The 24,257-nt window shown below is 35.1% G+C and overlaps 2 protein-coding genes across 26 annotated transcripts in view; one reads left to right on the top strand and one right to left on the bottom strand.

Moving 5' to 3' along the window:
• LNX1 (ligand of numb-protein X 1) overlaps positions 1 to 11,974 on the top strand; it is a 205,951-nt gene extending 193,977 nt beyond the window's left edge. For 3 of the 5 annotated variants that reach the window (XM_021939137.1, XM_021939139.1, XM_017958817.3), the window contains exons 10-11: positions 7,328 to 7,486; positions 7,873 to 8,445. In XM_021939137.1, the coding sequence (XP_021794829.1) occupies positions 7,328 to 7,486; positions 7,873 to 8,008 (295 nt within the window). In that variant the 3' untranslated portion in view covers positions 8,009 to 8,445. Of the gene's footprint in view, positions 1 to 7,327; positions 7,487 to 7,872 lie in introns of all 5 variants that reach the window. The other 2 variants (XM_021939136.2, XM_017958818.3) reach the window with 1 other exon arrangement.
• FIP1L1 (factor interacting with PAPOLA and CPSF1) overlaps positions 6,339 to 24,257 on the bottom strand; it is a 75,941-nt gene continuing 58,022 nt past the window's right edge. For 8 of the 21 annotated variants that reach the window (XM_021939140.2, XM_021939146.2, XM_021939144.2 and 5 more), the window contains 6 exons: positions 22,963 to 22,989; positions 20,859 to 20,913; positions 19,488 to 19,543; positions 15,620 to 15,842; positions 10,096 to 10,233; positions 6,339 to 9,575 (listed from right to left, as the gene is read on the bottom strand). In XM_021939140.2, coding sequence (XP_021794832.1) covers positions 9,428 to 9,575; positions 10,096 to 10,233; positions 15,620 to 15,842; positions 19,488 to 19,543; positions 20,859 to 20,913; positions 22,963 to 22,989 — 647 coding nt within the window. In that variant the 3' untranslated portion in view covers positions 6,339 to 9,427. The remainder of the gene's footprint in view (positions 9,576 to 10,095; positions 10,234 to 15,619; positions 15,843 to 19,487; positions 19,544 to 20,858; positions 20,914 to 22,962; positions 22,990 to 24,257) is intronic. The other 13 variants (XM_021939141.2, XM_009207096.4, XM_003898891.5 and 10 more) reach the window with 3 other exon arrangements.

Below are 24,257 nucleotides of genomic sequence, written 5' to 3'. Positions count from 1 at the left end.
CAAAATTACAACCCCCTGGATTGTCCAATTATGTACATTTTCTCCAAGCCTACAACTCAGTCTCTGAACACTGCTGGGGAAAATCAAACAACAGATACCCTTTAAACCTGTGGTCACTACCTTCAGGTGGGCCCAGAGTGCCGCGCCCGTATCCTTTGACATTGTTTATCAGCTGTCTTCTGTCATTCTCTACAGCAGCAGTGTCCCACATACTCTGAGCAACTTAAACCTCCAGCAGCTCTACCGACCCCTTTCCCCCCAGAAAATACCTGCACTTCCTACATGAGAAGGACATGTTACAGTCCTTCTCTTGCTGTGTTTCTTTGTGGGATTTTCTTGTCCTCCTGGTTCTTATCTGTATCATTACCCATAGTTACTACCCCAAAATCTCCTTTGCAAGACTTTTCATTCCATCTGGACTGGATGTCCACTTTGGTCTAGGTGGTTGGGAAAGACCTCTAAAGAGATGACATTTAGTTCATGACCTGAGTAACAGGAAGTAGCTGGCAGTGGAAGCACAGCAGAGAATTCTGGCAGAGCAGTTAAACAAAAGCCCACAGGTGGGAGTGAACGTGGCATGGTCCGGGAATAGCAAAAAGGACTGTGTGTCCAGAACCTGTGGTTGGGGGAGAGGTCTGAGAGATCAGAGTAGAGAGGGACCTGGCTGGGTAGAGAGAGAAGTGTCTAGGGGAAGAAGCCAACAGGGGTCTCACAGTATTGCCAGGTGAAGCTGGACACTGCGACCTTGTAGCAGCATTGAACTTCATGATTGTGTTACTTTGGAGTTCAGTTTGGAATGTTTTCCATGCCCTTATTATGGTCTCTAGTTCTGTTTTATAAAATAATAAATTCTGGATCTTTCCTCTGATTGACTTACTGAAGAATAGCCACCATGTCCTTGGGCACTGACTGGCTCAATCTTTTAAAACTATTAAGGCTCAGTTGTCACCTAGAATTAATACAATAGGAAAACTTGCCAAGGAAATGTCAACTGTAACTCTCAATAATACAGAATACACAACTGGAGGTGTTTTCCCTGCATGTTTCAAACACTGTAGCACAGGAGGGACAGCATAGACAAGCCTGGGAGTGGATCCCAGGACATCTTGTCCTGGTTTCCTTACTCACTGCTTTTCTGTCATGACTTAGGTTCATGAGACACCTGGCCCTGTCACCAGTTAGCTGAAAGCACACATTATTTCATCCTCCTATAGTGCTGCTTCTTGTGATAAGTCCCTTGTAGTATTCTGTTTTCTATTAAATTTCAAAAGTCCAGGCTCTCTCTGCTTGAAATACTCTGTGCTTCACATTTTCTGGCTACCTCTTGTTATTCAGGTCATGGACTAAATGTTACCTCTTTAGAGGTCTTTCCCAACCATCTAGGAAAAGTAGGCATCCAGTCCAGATGGAGTCAAAAATCTGTTGGAATGGGGCACTGAGTCCATGAGAGGTGAGGATCAGAGTGGAGTGCTAGAAAAGGAGACTTTGGGGATAGTTAACTCATGGTAATGATATAGATAAGCACCATATGGATGAGAAAAATGCTCAAATTTACCTGAGAGAATTTTTAGTTTTTATTTCTTCTTTCTTTTCGTTTCTTTCTCCCTTCCCTTCCCTCTCTTTCCCTTTCCCTTTCCTTTTCCTTCTTTTTTGAGACAGGGTCTCACTCTATTGCCCAGGCTGAAGTGCAGTGGCACAGTCTTGGCTCACTGCAGCCTCAACCTCCCAGGCTCAAGTCATCCTCCAGTCTCAGCCCCCAATGTAGCTGGGATTACAGGTGCCTGCCACCACACCCGGCTAGTTTTTGTGTTTTTGGCAGAGACAGGGTTTTGCCATGTTGGTCAGTCTAGTCTGGAACTCCTAGGCTCAAGTGATCTGCCTGCCTCAGCCTCCCAAAGTGCTGGGATTAAAGGTGTGAGCCACCTTGCCTGGCCAAGAATTTTTAATTCTATACTCCTGTTTAGGCGCATCATAGTCTAAAGCTTTCTTCCTTAATAACTTTTAAAAGAAACCTGTAATATTTCTTTTGTATGTTTTACTTCTTTAAAAATTATTCAGAGCAATGGGCAATAGACCAGTGCTAATCCACAAACTGTATTATTGGTCTGCAAGAAGGACAGAAATTGTTTAGAAACTTTTATAGCAATTCGATATTGCTACATCATTCAAATATAATCAGTAAACTCTTGTTGAAGGGGATGTTGTTGAACTTGCAAGGTGTTTTATGTTGTGCAATCTGCATCCCAGTAGGGGATCACTGCATCATGCACAGTAGGACCCCACATTAAAACCTATATTTTAAGGTTTCTTAGCTGTCACCAAAATATGTATAAAAATCTGAGAGACTGTCAGGTTTCTTTTTAAACATATTTTTACGATCATTTACATTTTAATCAAAGCTGCTTTAAGTATGTAGTTCAACATTACTGGCCAAATTAGAGAAGTCGCCTATTTACAGTTGGTGAATTAAGCTTCACTGGACAAGACAAGACATACTTTTTCTGAAAACAGTACAATAGAAGTGATTCCAAATAATATGTGATTGTTTTTCTTAAGACAAAAAGTTTACGCTGCTTTTACTCCTCTGTGCAGCTTGGGTTTGCAGCTGTCATTGTTGGTGAAGTAGTAAAACCACTTGTGGAGGTGTTGGCTAATAAAACAATGGAATCATAAATGCCTCTTACAAACAAAAAGCCAAAATAATTTTTTGAAAGAGTATTTAATTAAAAAGTCACCAGAAGTAGATGCCAATATACCATGCACAAACTATATACTTTGTGGACTTCCTATAATAAAGTAGCATTTTAAGTAAGATTAAAAATGTATATACACATCGCCAAGGTATTTGTGAAAACTAAAATTTGCTTAGAAACATTGGGTGAATCTGTGGTAAAAAAGGGTACTATGTTTCATAACTAATGATATGAAAACCAACTTCAAGAAAAGCCAGCAACATATTTTTTATTTTAACTTGAATACACAGGCAAATCTTTTTAGTGTATGCACAACTTAAACATGATATCAGAATTTTTAAAAAGTTCTTTGGCAATAAACAAAACTAGCTCTGAACCATATACAACTAAGGAAGTTTACATTGTTGGTGAATTGGAAGTTTAAGTTTTAGGTAGGGGTATGTTTTGCTGGTGCGGTTGCATTGATTGTAAAACTTTCTGGAGTACTGACTCCGCAGATTAAAGAAGCTGCTGGAGAATAAATGTAACTTAATACAGTGGCTCCTTCAGAAAATTTTGCTGTGATGTCAGCCAAACTAAATAATGTGTTTAGTGACATAGTAAAAGTTGTGGCTACATAAAGGCTAGTGCATTAGATACTAGTTTACTAGTTTATTCTCTTTATTATGTGATAATAAGGAAGCCAATCATAACGAACTATTATTGCATGCTGAGTAACAAGTAAAGAGAAGTTCTGTCAAAAATGTTTGAACCATAGATCAAACCCTTATTTTTTTCTGCAAGATAGGAAGCCAGTTTGGTCCCAACTTTTTAAAGATGTAAACTGGATAGCCAAACTTGTTTATTTGCCAGATTATCTTCAATATTTTTACTGAGCTTAATATTTCCTGCAAGGAAAAAAATGCAAGATGTTTTCCAATGGCCAATAACATCAAAGGGCAAAATGAAAGACGCTTGGAAGAATAGCTTCCATAAGTTGTTATGATGTAACTTGATAACAATTATCAATGAAGTAGGTGATAAATTTGATATTGCACAGCTGCAAAAAGTTATCAATCATCTTACATATTTTATAGAATGTTCTGATTTTCAGAAGAAACCAACACAGAATTCATGAATTCAGAGTTCATGTCATTGAGATAAAATTTAAATTTGACTCTAACTTTATAGTATAAATTGTTGTAATTGGCTATCATTGAGGAATAAAGACAAATTTTGAAGTTAAATTATCACTTGCCTGAGCTTACTAAAATTGCTTTAAAATCTTCTGTTCTCCTGAACATATATATGTGACACTGTCTTTTCTGTTAATAGTGAGTAGAAAATGGTTTAGCTATCCCTTATCCTCTGCAAGTAGCAGTGTCAACTTATTGTAGTAAGCAACCTCACTTACATTAAACATTGCTATACCTGTTTGTTCAAAGTATGCATATAGATATTTAATATGGGGACTCAGCATTTCTCTCATGATTTTAGAAAAATAATTGAGGAACACAAAATTATGAGTGTAACAGTGATTGTCCATATTAAATTCCCATAAATAAATGAGCAATGCATAGTTTTTATAATTCTTTTTCCTTTTATGTTGATTATAACATTTTATATTTGTTATGTACAACACAATTTGGGGTTAAAGATTTCATTTTTCTAGAAATTCATTTTTTATTTAACCAAAGTATTAGTCTACAATAAACTAGGGAGAAAAAAAAAAAGGTGGTCCCTTCACCGCAGACTGAAAGGTACCTGATCCAGAAGACGGAATAAATGCTAGGTTAATCATAGTAGGAGGCTCTACATTACTCACTGGAATCTATTAAGTTGATGGTCATAGTTACATATAAATTGGGGCCAAGAAGTTAAACCTTTCTGAACACAGGGCTAGCAAAATAATAAAGCAACATTTTGTGAAAGGACTGTTTCTATAGATTCAATTTCCAATTTTCTGCTCTCACAAAGAGCTCAAAACATCCTACATCCAACCTCTTTCCAACCTCTGCTATTCTAACACCACTTAGCAATGAAAAATGTACAATAATTTAAATCAGGAAGAAACAAGATCTCAACTGGCTTTGGCTGATGCACTTATTTTCTAAACAGTGTTTTTCTTAGGAAAGAGGCTCTGCCTTAGTGTTCTTTGTAGTCTGCAGACTTAGTTCAAAGTCAGTGTTCTCAAATATGTATTGACTAAATTAGTAGTATAAGGGGATATATAAAAATTTAGGATCTCTACTAAAAATACAAAAAACTAGCCGGGCGAGGTGGCGGGCGCCTGTAGTCCCAGCTACTCGGGAGGCTGAGGCAGGAGAATGGCGTAAACCCAGGAGGCGGAGCTTGCAGTGAGCTGAGATCCGGCCACTGCACTCCAGCCTGGGCGACAGAGCGAGACTCCGCCTCAAAAAAAAAAAAAAAAAAAAAAAAAATTTAGGAAAAAACTTAGCTTCTTGAGCAGCTCAAGACTTCACCATTCTCATTAACTCATTTCAGTGGAAATCAAATGAGTCACCATACTCATTAACTCATTTCATTAAATTTGTTCTTGAGGTAACCATAATTTTCTCATTCGGAAAAACTACCAAACTCTTTATACTATGCCGAATCTTTTTCGATAGGCCTAAATTTAGAGAATGAGTGCAGAATAGTAAAAAAGTCCACATTTACATTCAAAGTTTAAAGCGACCTAGTATCTGAGGTCACTGATCAAAAACAGCTGCCACATTTCCCAGTGGGGAGTAAAATAACCCAACTTAAGAAAAAAATGCCCACAAAGTCAGATCAAGGTCTGACTTTGCAACGGGTTAACATAAGGAGGTCTCACTGCTGCAAGAAAGTTAAATACACAACACCAATAAAAGAAAGCATTTACTTTTTAAGGAAATAAAACAAGTAACACTGGTATCAACTTGAATGGATGCTTCAGGAGGGCAGGGGATTTTGTGTTTTGTTTAAACATCTGCAGAAAGATGATCAAAGCAGGGTGTTCTCTCCAGTATCAAGAGGTTAGAAAATGGACACACTGTGACTTACTGGGTTCAAAGCTTTGAACTAGAACATGTAATGTTTTAGATGGTTATGTTTACAGCTTCTCCATATGAAATAAAATATTCAGTAAGAGTATACTCATTTATATATCAAACTGGGCAATGTTAAAACTGGTATTTGATCATGACCTTGGATAACAATCATCTAATTCTTACCTTTCTCCAAAAAATTGGGCACATATCCTCCCAGGTGGGAATGTTAATGCTTTGGTATTTACAGAATAGTCAGTTACCTGCTTTGTACATGAGGAGTCAGTGAACCATTATGTAAAATGTGTATCTGACACACCACAGCTCCCAAAGAATGAATTTACCACTGACATCAAGGTTTACTGTGAAATGCAGCAGATACATATTTTACAAAATATGAAATTTAATGAAATTCATACTTTTAAGAAATCATTTCAGTAAAAGAAATTGTTATGATGTATATGTATGACAATAGATTCAGAACCGGTTAGAGTTGAATTTCAGCAATACATTTTAAAGGTATTTGCCAAACAAACCCTAAAGCTCATTTTATTTCAAGTGAAAACATCATCATGAAAAAAGTCATGTCACATTGACTAACAAGGTTGGTAACAAATGTAATGATCAACTTTATCACTTAACATTTCACAAGACTTTTTATTGGTTCTAAAAAGCAATTAATATTTTAAAGGTACGGTATATAAACAAAATAGCCATATCTTGATTTTTGGCAACATGAAAAGGCCAATTTCCTTTCAAAACAATTCCTGGACTACAGCTACAAATGTGGTGAACAACGTCATATAGAGTAAAATTCAACTCCTGACATACACTTCTATGGCAACTGTAACATAGTTAACACTTGGCCTGTACCTATATGAACACTGATTCATTAGGGGCCAGTGAATAAAAATTTCTTCAATCTCATTTGCTATTTTAGTTGAGGATTCTACTAATTTACAGAAGAGCTGGGCCTTTCCTTCTCCCATTCCTTTTATAACTTCCTATCCAGTTTCCTGCAGTTTGTTTTTCCTCCTATATGAATTGTTCTTATAATCTTTAAATGTATCTGTTTCCATTCACTTTATGCCTGCATGCTTCTCTATGACTTGCCAAACATGTAGAACTGGGTGTAAAGTGGTATTTTTCCAAGGTCAAAAAAAGCATACAAATTCATTTATTAGGATTAGGTTTAAATTGCTTTCATTGAGATTATTCAAAGGATTTTTGCCTTCATTAAAAATTATATCAAGTAAATATTATATGACATCCATGTTTGTTCACCAATAGGGATTTAGGTTTATCCAACTTTTTGCTAATACAAATTCAAGCATTGTCTTAAGTTAAAAATATGATTATCATTCCCAGTAGATGTATAACAGAACACAATAGGGGGTGTCAGTTTTTTAAGGATATTCAAAATTATGGAAAACAGAGGTTCAATTACAAAAAGCCAGCTAACAGCACAAAGGTCACCAAGGTACGATACAATTTTGAGTGGGACCTATGCAGTGCTACTTAGCCATTAAAAATGCCAACAAAAGGAATGGGGGATGAATCACAGTTAAGTATTCCCTTAACTGTAACAGTTAAATGTGCATGTACACTGACTACATTCTATTTCAGGTGCTTGTATAACTGTAAAGACATTATATTACGAAGAAACACAGCTGGAAGTCTGGGCTTCTGCATTGTAGGAGGTTATGAAGAATACAATGGAAACAAACCTTTTTTCATCAAATCCATTGTTGAAGGAACACCAGCATACAATGATGGAAGAATTAGGTAATAATAATGACTAACCAAAAAAACTTGCATTAAATGTTGTTTAATAAATGCCAAAGCTTGGCCTCATTTGAGATAAGGCATGTATTTATTATACTTTGTGGGGAGTTAAAGTATTTATGTAGCATTCAACTTCTGAGAAATCCAAAATAATTACACATATTCTTAGTCCCATACTACAACTCCCCATACTTTTAGCATTCCTTCTAACACAAGCTGAGTGGATAGTGAGTTTGGAGAATGTAAATAAGAGGCAAGAAATATCTAAATTAAAAGCAACATAATTAAAATGGTCAGATGCAGCAAAAATTAGGACCACTAAGATAAACTTGCATTAACTTCAGCAATGAATTAAAATACTAATCATATCTTGGTTTTTTTTTTAGATGTGGTGATATTCTTCTTGCTGTCAATGGTAGAAGTACATCAGGAATGATACATGCTTGCTTGGCAAGACTGCTGAAAGAACTTAAAGGAAGAATTACTCTAACTATTGTTTCTTGGCCTGGCACTTTTTTATAGAATCAATGATGGGTCAGAGAAAAACACAAAAATCACAAATAGGCTAAGTTGAAACACTGTATTTATCTTGTCAGTTTTTATATGTAAATACACTGTTAAAATGTCAGGAAAAGTATGATCTAATGAAAGTCAGTTACACCTCAGAAAATATGATTCCAAAAATATTAAAACTACTAGTTTTTTTTTCAGTGTGGAGGATTTCTCATTACTCTACGACTTTGTTTATATTTTTTCTATTCAGTAAAAAGCCCTAAACAGCTAAAATGATTTGTATAACCCACTGAATTCAAGTTGATTTAAATTTAAAATTTGGTATATGCTGAAATCTGCCAAGGGTACATTATGACCATTTTTAATTTACAGCTAAGATTTTTTTAAATGCATTGCTGAGAAACAATGCTTTCATCAAACAAGAAATAAATATTTTTCAGAAATTATAGTTGTCTTTTAGTATGTGATACTAATTAAGATTACTTGTATTATCACCATTTAAAAGATCCTAGTAATTTATCCTTTCAAATACCATGTTATTTGTTACCATCACTGACAAATGTCTTCTAGGGCTATCCCTAAAAATGCTCACAGAATTATAAACTTGTTTTGTTTTAGTAATGGCTAAAGCTCTTTTTTCCACAATCGTTAGCGACTGTATAAAAACTTGCGCTGCTCCACCAGTGGGCCTTGGGAAATGCATCAAGGCCAAACCAGCTTGACCCTGGCTCATAGACATGGTCATGAGGCTTTTTAAATTTGTGCCACAATGAAGAGTGTTTGTACACGTGCCTCCTAGAAACTACACTAAGGGTAATTTATTTCATAGAGCCCACCCAAATGCCTTATAGGTTTTATTAATTTGGATATGAAAGTGTACCCCATTTGGTTTCACCAGGAACCCAAATTTAGAACACTGAAAAGCTATCAAAAAGTTGTGATATCAAAAATGTATGAGTCTCTTAATATACTAAGCAAGAGTGTCACAGCAGTAATGATAAAGACTAGTTTTAGTCTCAAGCCTTAGAGGGGCCCTTTGTTGCCTTTTGTGGTGCAGCCTCTTACGAGACTGGTGTTTTGTTTGTTTGATTAACAAAACTGTGGCCCAAGTGGAACCTTGACCTTTTCTCAGATAATTTGTTTATGTACACAGCTAACACAGCTCTTTAGAGTCCCTGTTAAGTGACTCATTCACATTCCTTTCTTGGATATAAAGTCATTGCTGTCTTTATTTTTGAAATATTACAAGACAAAGATTTTTAACTTAACATGAAAAATTCACTCTTTTATTTTCGGAAAAAAGTTAACTTTTCATACTAACAAACAGAACAAGATTTAAGGTAAATTTCTTAAACATTATCCAGAAAAATAACAAGATTTATAGTATCTACTTCTGGTACTAATATACACAAAAGGCCAAAACCATGCCTATTCTGCAGGTGTAGCTTCGGTGCTCTCCTGTTCAGGGGCAGGCTCACTGCCTGCTTCTTTTCCTTCTTTGCTTCTTTTAGATTTTTTGTGTTTGTGTCTCCTGTGACTATCTCCTTCTTCACTTTCATGGCGACGTCTACTATTACTGAAATAAAAAAGGTGTGTTCTGTTTAAATACACAATCAGTGACAAAAATCCAATCACTCTAAGGAAATTCTCAATATAACACTGGGTTTAAAATAATCTAATGCATTTTCTCATCAATATAGTGTGGGGAATAATCAGTTTTATGTGACTTTTATGCAGGGATTGTATTTATTTTATAGGGCCATCTTCACTGATATTATCTCAGATTCCCAGTGCCTATACAGCTTCTGAAATGCATATTATAATATACAGTAACAAATTAGAAACAAGCACTAACTCAAAACTGGAAATACTGTAAAGGGTTGATTTTTGGCAAACAATAGGTATTTTGTTTAATTTTCTTAAAAAAATTTGAGACAAGGCCCTGAATTTTTCTTTAATGAAACCAAGCACTGCTTCGTTTCATAACTTACGAAAGACTGGTTCATAGGCCAAAATTTCCCCTCTTCCAATGCGATAATGTAGTAAGTCAAAATCTCTCCCATACTATTGGCTCACTATTTTATTAAAGAGCAAACCTTCGAGAAGACTTATGTCTGGTTTCCTCTTTTTCCCTGTGTCGTCTTTCTCTATGTCGTTCTTCTTTCTCTCGACTTGCTCTGTGACGCTCATAACCTCTTTCTGCATATTCCCTGTATCTGTATCGTTCTTCATCGCTGAAATTGAAATAGAAATGTTTTCTTGACAACTGGACCATTAATTCTGAATGGATTCAAACTGTAAAAGAGGAGATGTGATCTGCAGTCCAAACCCCAAATCCTCACATTAGCATCTTTTATAACATTAGTGAGGAATAAATATTTGTTGAATTGAGAGGAAAACAATGGTTGTTCTCAAAATAGCACTAGAGCTAAGAATATAAATATATAATAATTACATAGGTTAAATGACCAATTTTGTTCTGTGCTTTCATAGCTGTTAAAAAGATTTAATATAAAAATGCTTTGGTTTTTTCATTTCTTGAAAAAGTGAGATCTGCAACTGATTTACATTGTTACCAGCTTTTAAAATTTTTGCTCCTTTTAGAATTAAAATAATATTTGTTTATCTCAGATTTCTAATCAATATGCTTGGGAAGTCTCAGACACATATTTAACATTATAAAAATATACAACTCACAATGACTACAAAACAGAAAGCAAGTTATGTTTTTAAACTTTAGGTTTATCATTAAATATTCATCAAATACAGAAGTATAAACATAAAGAACAGAAACATTAAAGCAACTTCTACAGTATCCATACAAAATGCAGATTGGACATACCTGCATTCTGACATTCTAATTACGTGTGTGTGTGTGTGCGCGCGGGAGGGGGAACTACATGGCTAATAACTTCAACTGCATACATATAAGTTGCATCTCCATTTTCTGATTTTGGATTGAATTATACAGACTGGTGAAACTGAGACGAATGGCTAGAGTTAGAGGGTGGTCTTTCTTTACCTCCCTAGACCTCTTTTCCTTTTATGTCCTTTAACTGACATTCTCTTTCCATCTTTCTCTTTATCCTTCATGTCTCTTATTTCTTCCTTTTTCTTTTTTTTGTTTAGCACAGAAGTCAACACTTTCTACATCAGTAAATTCCCTTAGAATAAAATAATCTTTTAGAAGAGTATGCTGAAGAGCTTTGATTTCTAGAAATGTTTAATATGAATTATTAAAGTAGTAATTTGTATGAAACATCAAGATGGTAAGGAATCTCAGGGTTTAACATAGTCAGGTGACAACTATAAGCCATGTTTTAAAAGACATGTCAGCCTATGTTCTAGCAAAAGTAATGATTCAGGAATGCTATGCTTAATGCCCAATTGTACTGCTGACCAAGTTATTATCTGTGATACATTAAAATTTTAGAATCTCATTTAAAAAACAGAAAATGTATTAATATATACTTTTGCACATATTTGTATATGTTATTTCCACTATTTTTTTCCTATCCATAAATATGTACTTTGTACTTGGAGTGTGGAGGCATGTCACCTGAAAGGGAACATGCCATGCCAGTCAGTGGAGAACAGCAGAAAGAGTACAAGTGGAGTACACACAGGATCACATCCTGATTTTGCCACTTACTAAATGAGTGACCCAGGCTGTTACTTAACCTCTCTCAGCCTCGGTTTTCTCATCTGTAAAACTGCCAAGAGTATTTTTCAAGGCTTTTTACAGAACTGACAACATTTATAAAGTGCTTGGTATGAAAGCAGGCACTCAATAAATGGCAGTCTTTGGTGAATTTACTGCTTAATTTTTTCAGAAGCAGAACTTTTTAGTACCATGTCTTGAAGTAGAATAAACTAGCACCATAAGAAATATCGTTAACTTCTCTCAAAAAATGAGGCTTTTCAATGACTGTAACTAGATTTACATAAAAATAATTAAAGTCAATTATCTCATAATGTGTCATTTGTAACTCTCTTTTTCCTCTTACCCTAAAACCAACTCTTGTTGAACTCGAAGCCTTTAGATTCTAAAAGCAGCCCTGTGATGGGAACCTTACAACAGATGGTAGAAGATTGGGTCCTACACACAAAATAGAAAGACCCTCCTCCTTCCATCCCCTTTTCTGATAAATGACTGAACCAGAAAGGTTTCTCTGAACCTGGAAATTACATTAGAGTTCATTTCAAACATCCTCAAATGACCAGCCTTCTTTCTGGCCCATAATTAAGCTGCCTAAAAAGCAGAAGTTGAAACTAGTCTGTACTTTTCAAAACAATGGCCCTGTAATTTGTAAAGCAACATATACTACATGCCATACTGCTAAAATATCAGCCTTCAGACACCTTTACTTATACTTCACTTGGATTTTCCAGAGCATAATGTTTTCCTGGGATAATTCAGAACTCAAAATTCCTCCACTTTTTGCCTCTCTGACCTTAAACATTTCAGTCAAATTTAGGTAAACTTTGACTCCTAATGCCCTACAGTTCAGCAACTTGAATATCAAATGTGGTTTAACCATTAATGCTTTTAAGTTGCAATAAAAACTCAGTAATATCTGTGCATGTATTTGAAGCGGAAGAATTAGAGGATTTAGCCAAATCTTCTATAAACAATGTGTTATTTATGCAAAGAAAATTTATAAGCCCTGCCTGGTAAAGCAATTTATTTTATTCTTATTTCCTATCAAATTTTGCATTAAGCTCCTTACTTATAAACATGTACAATCTAGAGATAGCAATGCTATCTCAAACATATTCATTTCCACATTAGAAACAATTTGACTTTCTGGAAAGTAATGCCCTCGAACTTAAAAGAATCATGCACTTAAATTGGCTAAAGTCAACAGCACATTTTCCACCAAGCAAACACAAATCATATACTCATGCGCGCGCGCGCGCGCACACACACGTATCATAGTGTTTACTTATTTGGTCAATAAAATTTTATTAAGTGCCTACGATGTATAAGTCATATTAGTAGGAGCCAAAGGAAGGAAAAAAGATGAATAAATCCTTATCAGTTCCTTCTTGTGCATTTTTTTAGGTAAAGTTTTAAGCTACTGACCAGTCCTAGTCAGCTTGACAATATGAGGGGTCTTCAAAAAGTTCATGGAAAATGCATACTATGAAAAAATTATGCATGGATTTCAACATTTTTCTGCACCAAAATAAACTCAGTAATTTGTTACAACATCGCTGAACAGGATCTAGTTTGAGGTACTAGTGTAACTGTTTAGGGGTACCATAAGCCACACCCATATAAGTCAGCAAGCTTAATAAATGTGCATGTTCTTGACTGATCCACTGTTCAGCTCATCTCTTTCCTCTCCTTGGGTCTCCCTATTCCCTGAGAAACAATAATGTTGAAATGAGGCTAATTAATAACCCTACAATGGCCTCTGTGCGTTCAAGTGAAAGGAAGAATCGCACATCTCTCATTTTAAATCAAAAGCTAAAAATGATTAAGCTAAAAATGAGGAAGCCTGGAGAGGAAGGCATGTCAAAAGTCATGACAGGCTAAAGTCTATCCCTCATGTGCCAAAAAGACAAGTTGTCAAGCCAAAGAAAAAGTTGTTGAAGAAAATTAAAAGTGCTACTCCAGTAAACATATGAATGGTTAAGAAAATGACAACAGCATTATTGCTGATATGGAGAAAGTTTTAGTGTCCGGGTAGAAGAACAAACCAGCCACACAACATTCCCTTAAACCAAAGCCTAATCCAGAGCAAGGCCCAATTATTTTCAATTCTATGAAGGCAGAGATAGGTGAGGAAGCTGCAGAAGAAACAGAAGCTAGCAGAAGTTAGTTGGTTTGTAAGGATTAAGCAAAGACGTAGTACAAGGTGAGGCAGTAAGTGCTGAGGTAGAAGCTACAGCAAGTTATCCAGATGATCTAGCTAATCTGATCATCTGATGGAGGTAGCTCCATTAAACAACGCATTTTTAATGTAGATCAAATAGCTTTATACTGAAAGAAGAAGCCATGAAGACTTTCACAGCTAGAGAGAAGGCAATGCCTGGCTTCAAGTTTCAAAGGACAGGCTCACTCTCTTGTTTCCTAATGCATTGTTCCTTAATGTAGCTGGTGATTTTAAGTTAAAGTTGGTGCTCATTTACCACCCTGAAAATCCTGGAGTCCTCAGAATTATGGTAAATCGACTCTGCCTGTGCTCTAACAATGGAACACCGAAGCCTGAATGGCAGCACATCTGTTTACAGGATGGTTTACTGAATATTGTAAGTATTCTGAACAAACTCTGTTTTTTCCTAACAATAGTAATACTCGCTGGGGATAGAGGAAAGCTCCTCCTTCTCATTAAACGATGCGGTTCCATTACATTATTTTCAAAATGTATACATTTTGAAATGTGTATGTATACAGTCAAGTGTCAGTTAATGACAGGGATATGTTCTGAGAAATGCACTATTAGGTGATCTCATTGTTGTGCAAACCCCACACAGTGTACTTACACAAACTTTGATGGTACAGCCTATTATACACTAGGTTACATATTATAGACTATTGCTCCTGGGCTTCAAATCTGTACAGCATATTACTGCACTGAATTCTGTAGAAAATTTTAACACAATGGTAAGTATTTGTGTATCTAAACAAAAGATACAGTATAAATAGTATTGTAATCTTATGAGACCACTGTTATACATGTGGTTTGCACTGACAGAATATAAAAATAATAACTAAAATCAGGAGGAAAACCTTTTAAAACATATGTAAGACAAATTTTCTTAAATATTAAAACTTAATACATAAGTGTGTGGCAGGAAAGACTAATAGGAAAACCCATATAAAAAGTTTTAAGTAAAATTTCCAATTCTTAAAGGTAGCCTATTTGTGCATTTTCTTTAAAAAATGGATAATGGTGTTTGGAAAATCACTATAATGTTTTTAATCCACTGGATATATTTTAAGAGTGACCTTGGGCAACACAGCATGACCCTGTCTCTACAAAAAATTTTTAAAATGAGCCAAGCATGGTGATGCATGACTGTAGTCTTAGCTACTTGAGAGGCTAAGCCAGGAAGATCACTTGAGCCCAGGACTTCCTACATTAGGGAACAATGCATTAGGAAACAAGAGAGTCAGCCTGTCCTTTCAAACTCTGAAGCCAGGCATTGAGTTCTCTTCTCTAGCTATGAAAGTCTTAGATGGCATCTTCTTCCAATGTAAGACTGCAGTGAGCTATGATCATGCCACTGCACTCCAGCCAGCCTGGGTGACAAAGCAAGACCCTGTCTCTAAAAACAGAATAAAAGTGGTGATAATTTTATTTTTGAATATTAATATTTATAATACACTGGAAATATCTATATGGTCAACTAATTTAAACTTAAGATGAAAAACTTAGATGGCAAGATAACAATAAATGAAGGGGTAGAAAATTCTTTTAAGAGATAAGTAAACAAATTAAAGGATGGCTGTTCAAGGTAATGGGAAGCCTCTAATCCTTTATCATTTTAAGATGGCTTTCCTAAGTACTCCCTGAGCATCTCTTTTCCAAGTGAATTGAAATTCACTTCCTCATAACAAAAATAAATTTGAAAGCGGTTATAAAATACATAGTATAAACTCCTGCACACCCAACAAACCTGTTGAAAACACTTGGTGTAGGACTGTGATCACGCTCCCTCTCTCTCTCTCTGGTGCGTTCTCTTTCTCTGTCCCGATCACGGTCTCGCTCTCTGTCTCTGTCTCTCTCTCTATCTCGGTCTTTCTCTCTTCTGGCATAATAGTCCCACTGCTTGCTGGTGTCCACAAGACTAGGCCATGAAGGCGCAGAACCAGGAAGATGGGGAAAGGCAACTAAAGAAAAAACACAATTAAAAACAAACATTATGGTACTTTAAAAAAACAAAATGCCCACCAAAAATATGTCATTAGATTGTAATAGAAATTCACTTTATAAATAGAAAAGAGAACTATCACATGGTGAATGAATACCCACAGTATCAGGGGAAGATCCAGAAACAAATCTTAAAAACCTAACATATAAAGACCCTTCATTATACAAGGTGAACAGGAATCAGAATTAGGTTGACCACAAACTCCCCAATATAAAAAATGGAAACCAGAATACATTGGGACATCTTCAAAGTGTTGAGAGGAGGCCAGGAGTTCAAGACCAGCCTAGTCAACATGGTGAAACCCCGTCTCTACTAAAAATACAAACGTTTGCTGGGCATGGTGGTGCGTGCCTGTAATCCCAGCTATTTGTGAGGCTGAGGCAGGAGAATCACTTGAACCCAGGAGGCAGAGGTTACAGTGAGCAGAGATCATGTCACTGCACTCCAGCCTGGGCGTCAGAGTGAGACTGTATCTCAAAAAAAGAAAAAAAAAAACAGTGTTGAGAAAAAATATCAACCTAGAAAAGTGTACTCAACAACATTTTATTTCAAGATTCAAACTGCCTTTGTAAACATCAACAAAAAAATAAGCAAAACTTACAACCAACAGACTTCACCAAAAGAATGTCTATCAGGCCGGGTGCAGTGGCTCAAGCCTGTAATCCCAACACTTTTGGAGGCCAAGGTGGGCGGATTGTGAGGTCAGGAGTTCACGACCAGCCTGGCCAACATGGTGAAACCCCATCTCTACTAAAAATACAAAAATTAGCAGGGCGCGGTGGCAGGTGCCTGTAATCCCAGCTACTTGGGAGGCTGAGGCAGGAAGATGGCATGAACCCGGGAGATGGAGCTTGCAGTGAGCCGAGATGGCACCACTGCACTCCAGCCTGGACAACAAAGTGAGGCTCCATCTCAAAAAAAAAAAAAAAGAAAAAAGGAACATCTATCAGATATACCTAGAGAAAAAGAAAAATTATCCTAGAGGATCTAACATGAAAAGAAGTAATGGCTGAACAAATAAATGGTAATCATATATGCAAATCCAAACAAACAATATATGCTATTCAACAGTAGAGTTTTTTTAAAAAGAATAAAACTAAAATAGTGAACCACAACAGGATATAAGTTAGAAGAGAAAGATTATTCTAAAGTCTCTGTATTGATGGAGAAAGATGTTCAAATTGTATGTAACTACACATTGTTAAGTATGAATAACAAAAGTCGAGTAACTACTTAAAAAAAAAAAAAGAAAACGTATAGTTTCAATACAATGAAGAAAAAAGGATTTTTTGAAAATCAATGTGAAACTCAGTCAATTCAAGACGACTTGACAAAGATGTAGGTGGAGAGTTAAGTTCAAATAGCTAAATATTCTCAGTAAAAAAAGGGACTGACTCATCAGTTACAAAACAAAGACTGTTGATTTGTACTTTTAAAAAACCTAACTATAACCTTAATATAAACAACATAAAAACAGAAAGTTGAAAGAAAAAAGATGAGAAAAAAAAAATACAACCCCTGATCGAAAATGAGTAGCTTTAGGCCGGCGAGGTGGCTCACGCCTGCAATCCCAGCACTTTGGGAGGCCGAGGACGGCGGATTGCCTGAGGTCAGGAGTTCCAGACCAGTCTGGCCAACATGGTGAAACCCTGTCTCTACTAAAAATACAAAAAAAATTAGCCGGGCTTGGTGGCACATGCCTGTAATCCCAGCTATTCGGAAGGCTGAGGCAGGGGAATTGCTTGAACCAGGAAGGTGGAGCTTGCAGTGAGCAGAGATCATACTACTGCACTCCAGACTGGACGACAGAGTTTGACTCCGTCTCAAAAAAAATAAAGAGTAGCTTTATTAATGACACAACAGACTTATACAAAAAGCATTACTTAGGAAAGAAAGAATGATCACATGAAGATGGATGATGTAATTTACCAAGGAAATAGAACAAATTTAAACTTCCAAGTAGCTAACAACATCACCTTAAGTTTTAGAAAGTAAAAACTAATAAAAACACAGGTAGAAATAGAAAATTCACCATGTTCATGGGAGATTAACATAATTCTCTCAATTATTGGTGGATTAAGCAGATGAAAAAATCAGTATAAATATAGAAGCGGTTTTTGTTTTAAGAGATGAGGTCTTGCTGTCATCCAGGCTAGAGAACAAGTGGTATGATCATAGCTCACTGCAGCCTTGAACTCTAAGGCTCAAGTGATCTTCCCGCCTCAGCCTCCCAAATAGCTAGGATTACAGGCACAAGTCACCATGCAGATAAAGACTTGAGCTACATGTTCTTAGTATGGTTGCTGTAATGGACATCACATAGGATACTGCCCATAACAAAGGATATTCTTCTTCTCAAGCACAACATTTATGAAAAGGTACATATACTTTCAAAGGATGAGTATAATAGGTTTGTTCTCTGACCACCAAGCAATTTAAGTTAGAAGTCAAATTTAAAAGTTATGAGAAAATAATCCCTAACCATTTCAAATTAAAAACATACTTCTGATAATTCATGAGTCAAAAATATCATAAATTTAAATAATTACGAACTAAACACAAACATAAGACACATCAAAAGTTTAGGGATACAAGTTGTTCCAGAAGAAAATTTAGTCTTAAAATACTGTATTAGAAAAAAGTAAAAATTAATGAGCTAAGTCTCCCAATATAAGAACGCAAAAAAAAAAAAAAAAACAGAATAATCCAACAAAAAAGGATAATAAAGACGACTCTTCAAGGTTTCTTTTTCGTTTCGAGTCAGTTTTGTTTGGTAAGTTTTTGTTTTTGTTTTTAGGAGTTAATTCATTTCAGCTAAGTTTTTAAGTGCATTGGTATACGGTGCAGCATATTCTCTCTCTTTTTTTTTTTTAGACGGAGTCTCACTCTGTTGCTCAGGCTGGAGTGCAGTGGCCGGATCTCAGCTCACTGCAAGCTCCGCCTCCCGGGTTTATGCCATTCTCCTGCCTCCGCCTCCCAAGTAGCTGGGACTACAGGCGCCCGCCACCTCGCCCAGCTAGTTTTTTGTATTTTTTAGTAGAGACGGGGTTTCACCGGGTTAGCCAGGATGGTCTCGATCTCCTGACCTCGTGATCCGCCCGTCTCGGCCTCCCAAAGTGCTGGGATTACAGGCTTGAGCCGGCCTCTCTTTTATTGTTTAATCTGCATTGTCTACAGTTGTAATCCCTTTTTGCTTCTGATACTGTTTATGTGTTCTTTTTTCTTAATCTTGTCATAAAATTGTCATGTTTTATTTGTTGTCTTCAAAAACCAACTTTCAGGTTTTTTCCATTATATGGTAGTTTTCTATGTACTTGATTTCCGTTCTTTGTAATCCTTTTTTGGTGACAAATCCTAAATCCTTTTAGAAAACACAAAGTACAAATATCCCTGTTGTGTCACCATGAACTAATTTTTAAAAGTATAGTTGATTAAATACATGAAATGTATTGTTTGCTAACCTGGCAGATACATAGACCACTCACTCCTTTAGTTAATATTTTTAAATTGCTCTGTAAGATGCAACACGTTTTTATTGCTTTAAAAATATTTAAGTACTTCACTGATCCAAACTGAATCTAGGCATCTAAATACTACTACTTACCATTGCCATAGGGAAATGCACGTGCAGAACGACTATCATAACCAGAGGAATGTCCACTGTTGAAGAAAAAGATATATTTTTATGTCTGGTACAAAGAAGTTCTGAATTTTAGTAATGTAGTGCAAAAGGAAAAACTTAAGGCAAAATTACAACTTTTATCCAACCACCAATTTAATAATTTAGTTGTATAATTTTATTAATAAAACACGATTTTTGACTTAAAAAATATTAAAATACCTAATTTTACAGAAAAATAGGATGTGCTAGTACTATTTAACATAAATAATCCAATCAACTTAGCTTGAGTCACAAGTAAAGTAACAGAAACTTTCAGGCTATCAGAATATTTCAGATTAAAAATTTAGTCTTAATTTTAATTCAGCCCCACTGACAGGATTAACAAATAATACTTCTTAACATTTTGACTGAGAAAACAAATGTGCCTAATAGTCACTTAACAAAACTAAATCCTTATGTTCTCACAATTCATGCTTTCTTGATTTTATGCAGGGTTTATAAAATCATATGCAGGGTTTGATGCTACTGATGTAAAGTTCTCACATATTTTGTCTTTTTATATCATTTGAATCATTTTTTCAGAAACACACTATTTTTAATAGTTTATTTGCCACTTAAGAGAAAATAGCAATAACTCTTATTAGTGATTTCTACCTGCCAAGAATTATACTTGTACTTTATATTCAGTAGCTTTTAAAATCTTCAAAACTCTATCAACCTTTTTGGTAAAAAGGAAAACTTGAGTCTCAAAGGGCTTACGAACCTTGCCTCGCAACACTGTTTGATTTATATGTTGTTAAACACCATACTGCCACCCATGAGGGAAATATTCTCTTTGTACAGCATTCTAGTTAACATAAGCCATAAGTATACAGTACAAAAAATAAGGCTACTGCCACACAGAATGGCTCTAATCCTTCTTTGTGGAAGCTGAGATGGAGTATCAAGGAATAAGACAGCTTTTCTTTACTATGGTCCCATAATAGTTTTCCCTACTTCATCCCAAAAGAGACATGTATTATTCATCATTTCCAGTAATTTATGTTTGTATTTCCCATTAAAACTGACTTGCTGGGTTTTTAACAGTCTAGGAGTTTCTTTAATCAAGTGTGTCATAAATCAAAGCAAGAGATTATTTCAAAATATTATAATTTTAGTTTTCTTTGCCCTGTTTTGATTTCAGGCTACAGGTCCAACATCTTATATAAAACTAACATAGACGTAGATTTATAAATTAAAAGACAGGTGCTGTGTTTATAAAATTAAATCTTTGAAAATATTTCCAAGATAAGTATATGGTTCTTCTGTCAAAAGGCTATCAATGATCAAAAATCAGTATCCATACTGATTTACCTTTCTATTGTTGGTATAAGAGATGGAGGTGGAGCTCCTGGTGGAGGAGGAAAACCTGAAACATTCAACCATAAGATAAAAAATGTTAACAGAATGTACACTTAATGTCAAGAGTGAAACAAAGTTGCTGTGTATCACTAAATTTCTCTGGGGATATGAATGTGCTTCTCTATGTTGTAATAATGGACAGAAAAAAATGGAGCTCAAACTTATAAACAGATTTTTAGTGCAATAAAACTTTAAGTAAGCAGTCTGGTCTAATACACAGAGAACAAACTGGGAGTCAGGACATTGGTCTTATTTTCAGCACCACACACAGCCCATTTTGTAAGTATGAGAAAGTTAATCTCAATGCCTTACCTTCTCCATACATAAAACAGTAGCCACCAGATATATTTGAAATATTTTAGAAGAAAAGTAGATATATAGCGATCACCTCTTTCAAAAAATATTTCGAGAGTTTTAGAAGTATAGAAATTTCCTTAAAATGTGTAATTTATAAATAAAATCTTACCAGTAAATGCATAGTGCTCAAAGCTGAGAATATCCACCATAAAAGATGTTCAAATAGCACAACCCTAACAAACTACTTTACAAAGAAAAGCACATAATATAGTTTGTGGATCAGTTTGGAAGGAATATAATTTGTACCTCTATATCATGGGGTCTGCATTCTCAATAATTCACAATACCTAAACGGAATACCACAGAATAATATGGCTGAAAAACAGTTAATCTACACTATACTTTCAAATTCAGATAGGCTATAAAGCATCCCAGCAGAAAAAGATTCCAAAACTTATGATGTCAATTCCTTATGATACCAATTCCTTCCAAGAGTTAACAATGAACAACTCTCACTACTAGGAAATGCACTAAATTATCTAACTTAAGTCTCTCACACTACAATTCAGACACTGTCCTAAATGAGAACAAGAGTATTCCACTGTCATATTGCCTGTCACCTTGCAGTTATGTGAAAACACTTCCACTAAGCCTCCGTTTTAGTAATTCTATGAAAAAATAAATCAGTTCTCTGAATCCTTCTCAAAGGTCCACTTAAATCGATTTTTAGCCCCACTCCAAATTGTTTTCATGTTTACCACGTTCTTCACTGTATCCAGTTTTAGGATCTATAACTCCTCTATTAAACATCTTAAAAGTACAAAATTAGCAATTACCACATTAGTCCTAAAGTCCACAATCCTATTTCATACAGCCTCACAACCACATTGTTTTTTAAACTAAAAAGACACATAAATGATTCCTTTGACTTTCCCTGATGAGTCTATTTCAGACACATTCACATACAATCAATGTCTCTATTCCACATCTAAATATGTATACTGTCCTATGCTACCTAAACTTCACTCAGTTTATCGAAGTCATTTTGAATTCAGACCCACCCTTGCAAGCATTATCACCTCTCATTCTCTTCATACACCTTGGCTTTTAACACTGAACTCAGTAAGACACACTTGCTACCAGGTGTGATATCACACTATAAAAAGAAATAACTGACAAAAATGTAAAAATAAATAAATAAATAAATAAATAAATAAATAAAACACTGGGCCACATATAAACTCCTATTGATCATACTATTACAACAATAAACAATCACCACTCTAAGAACAGCCACCTGACCAGCTGTCTGTCTAGTTGCTATGTGGGGTTTAGAACACATTTTCTCATGATACTAAGCCAGCAGGATTAAAATTTAAAAATCAGAAATAATGATAAAGTCAAAATAAAGTATCTTTCTCTTCTCTTATAGTCACTATATGACATAAAAAATTCATTGGTCTGTAAAGACATTTTTAAGAAAAATTTTATTTTATATCCTATACTGTTTTCTTCACAAATTGAATAGGTAAGAATTTTCTCAGAATCTCTATTTCTACAGAAATGGGTAAGACAGGTATAAGAAAACTATATCTTAATCAAAACTGGAATGAAGCAAAGGCAGAGCTGAAAATAGGACCTTGAAATCCCAATAGCCTATTCCATATTCTAACCACATCAACACCATCTCTCCTGTAACTATAAGCTTGAAATTTCATGTTTATTAACAATGATGGAGAAAACATGAAAAAAGTTTTACCTGGAGGTGGTACAGTTATTGGAATACCTAAAAAACAAGTGATGAAATTTAATATAGTAATTGGATTTCAGAACCTGTTATGTATTTATGCCATCACCAAAACAAACTTTGAAATAAAACCCCTCGCCTCATTATCCTGGCTTATTCACTCAAGAGAAGCATTCTGTTTTCTCGTAGAGGACTAACAATTCGAGTATAACATCCAACTTCCTTGATGAAAACCCAGTCTAACAACTTGATAACAAGGTTTCCCCCACTAGTAATCACAAAGTTAGACATCAGTTAAAAAGCACACTTATGCACACACAATTATCAAATGCCATGAAGTTAATCCTAACTAAATATGATAATCAATGCCTGAGGTTGTTATTTTAACATTTTAACAGAAAAACTGATCTGTGGGTTCTTTCTCTAATACTGCAGGTAGTACAAGGATAACTCAAGATGATGGATATTACTGACTTTTGTAAAGCTCAATATGTTGTGGTTCATTCAAGTGTTGACTGTTTTAGTATTGTTGGCAGAAGTAGTAAAAGGCTAACATTTCCTTTGATTTGTAGGAGGAGAGAAAGGGGGGAATAACCAATTCATATATATACACCCCCAGGGCACATTAACATAAATGTGAATGATTTACTTCTACAGGTGCTAGCAAATATTAATTTGAGTGACTCACTCATTATTTGTATACATTATAAACTCTGAGGAATAAACTATGTACATTCTCAATTTCACAGGGATCAAATGTGCCCTTAAAGCCTAATGTAAAATGCATTTACTAAATACTAAAATTAAATTCAGCATTTTAAATTTAAGAGATACATGAAAGGCAATTTATATGGCATGCAAATTTTAACTATTTTTCAGTGGAGGAAAATGAGAGATTTCTAAGCAGGAAAATAAAAAAAAAAGTAAGACAATTTAAAGTAACTTTTTCATGGAAAGTTTTATATAATAACTAAAAGAGTTGGCATGGGTTCCTAAATCCTATCTTAAAAACTGCATCAAAATTAGTCTAAAAAATAATCTTAATTCATTAGCTAAATGTATGCAAAAAAATGAAACAATTGTTTTCAAATGTTTTCTTGTCAAAGGAAACATATTCTAACACTATCTAAAAATGTTCTGATGTGCATGTTTTATCAGAGTAAGAGATTTAGATTAAAAAGATCTTAAGGTAGCAAATGGCCTTGAAAAAGAGACCAAAGCACCTGATTTTAACCACCCACACAATAAAAACATATTCCAAACTTACAAAACCAACAAGACTAAAGAAGATACATAAGGCAGCCATC

This window comes from Papio anubis, chromosome 3, assembly GCF_008728515.1.
Source record: "Papio anubis isolate 15944 chromosome 3, Panubis1.0, whole genome shotgun sequence".
NCBI lineage: Eukaryota > Metazoa > Chordata > Mammalia > Primates > Cercopithecidae > Papio > Papio anubis.
Note: the sequence above shows the minus strand (reverse complement) of the source record. Positions and strands in the feature narration are given on the sequence as shown.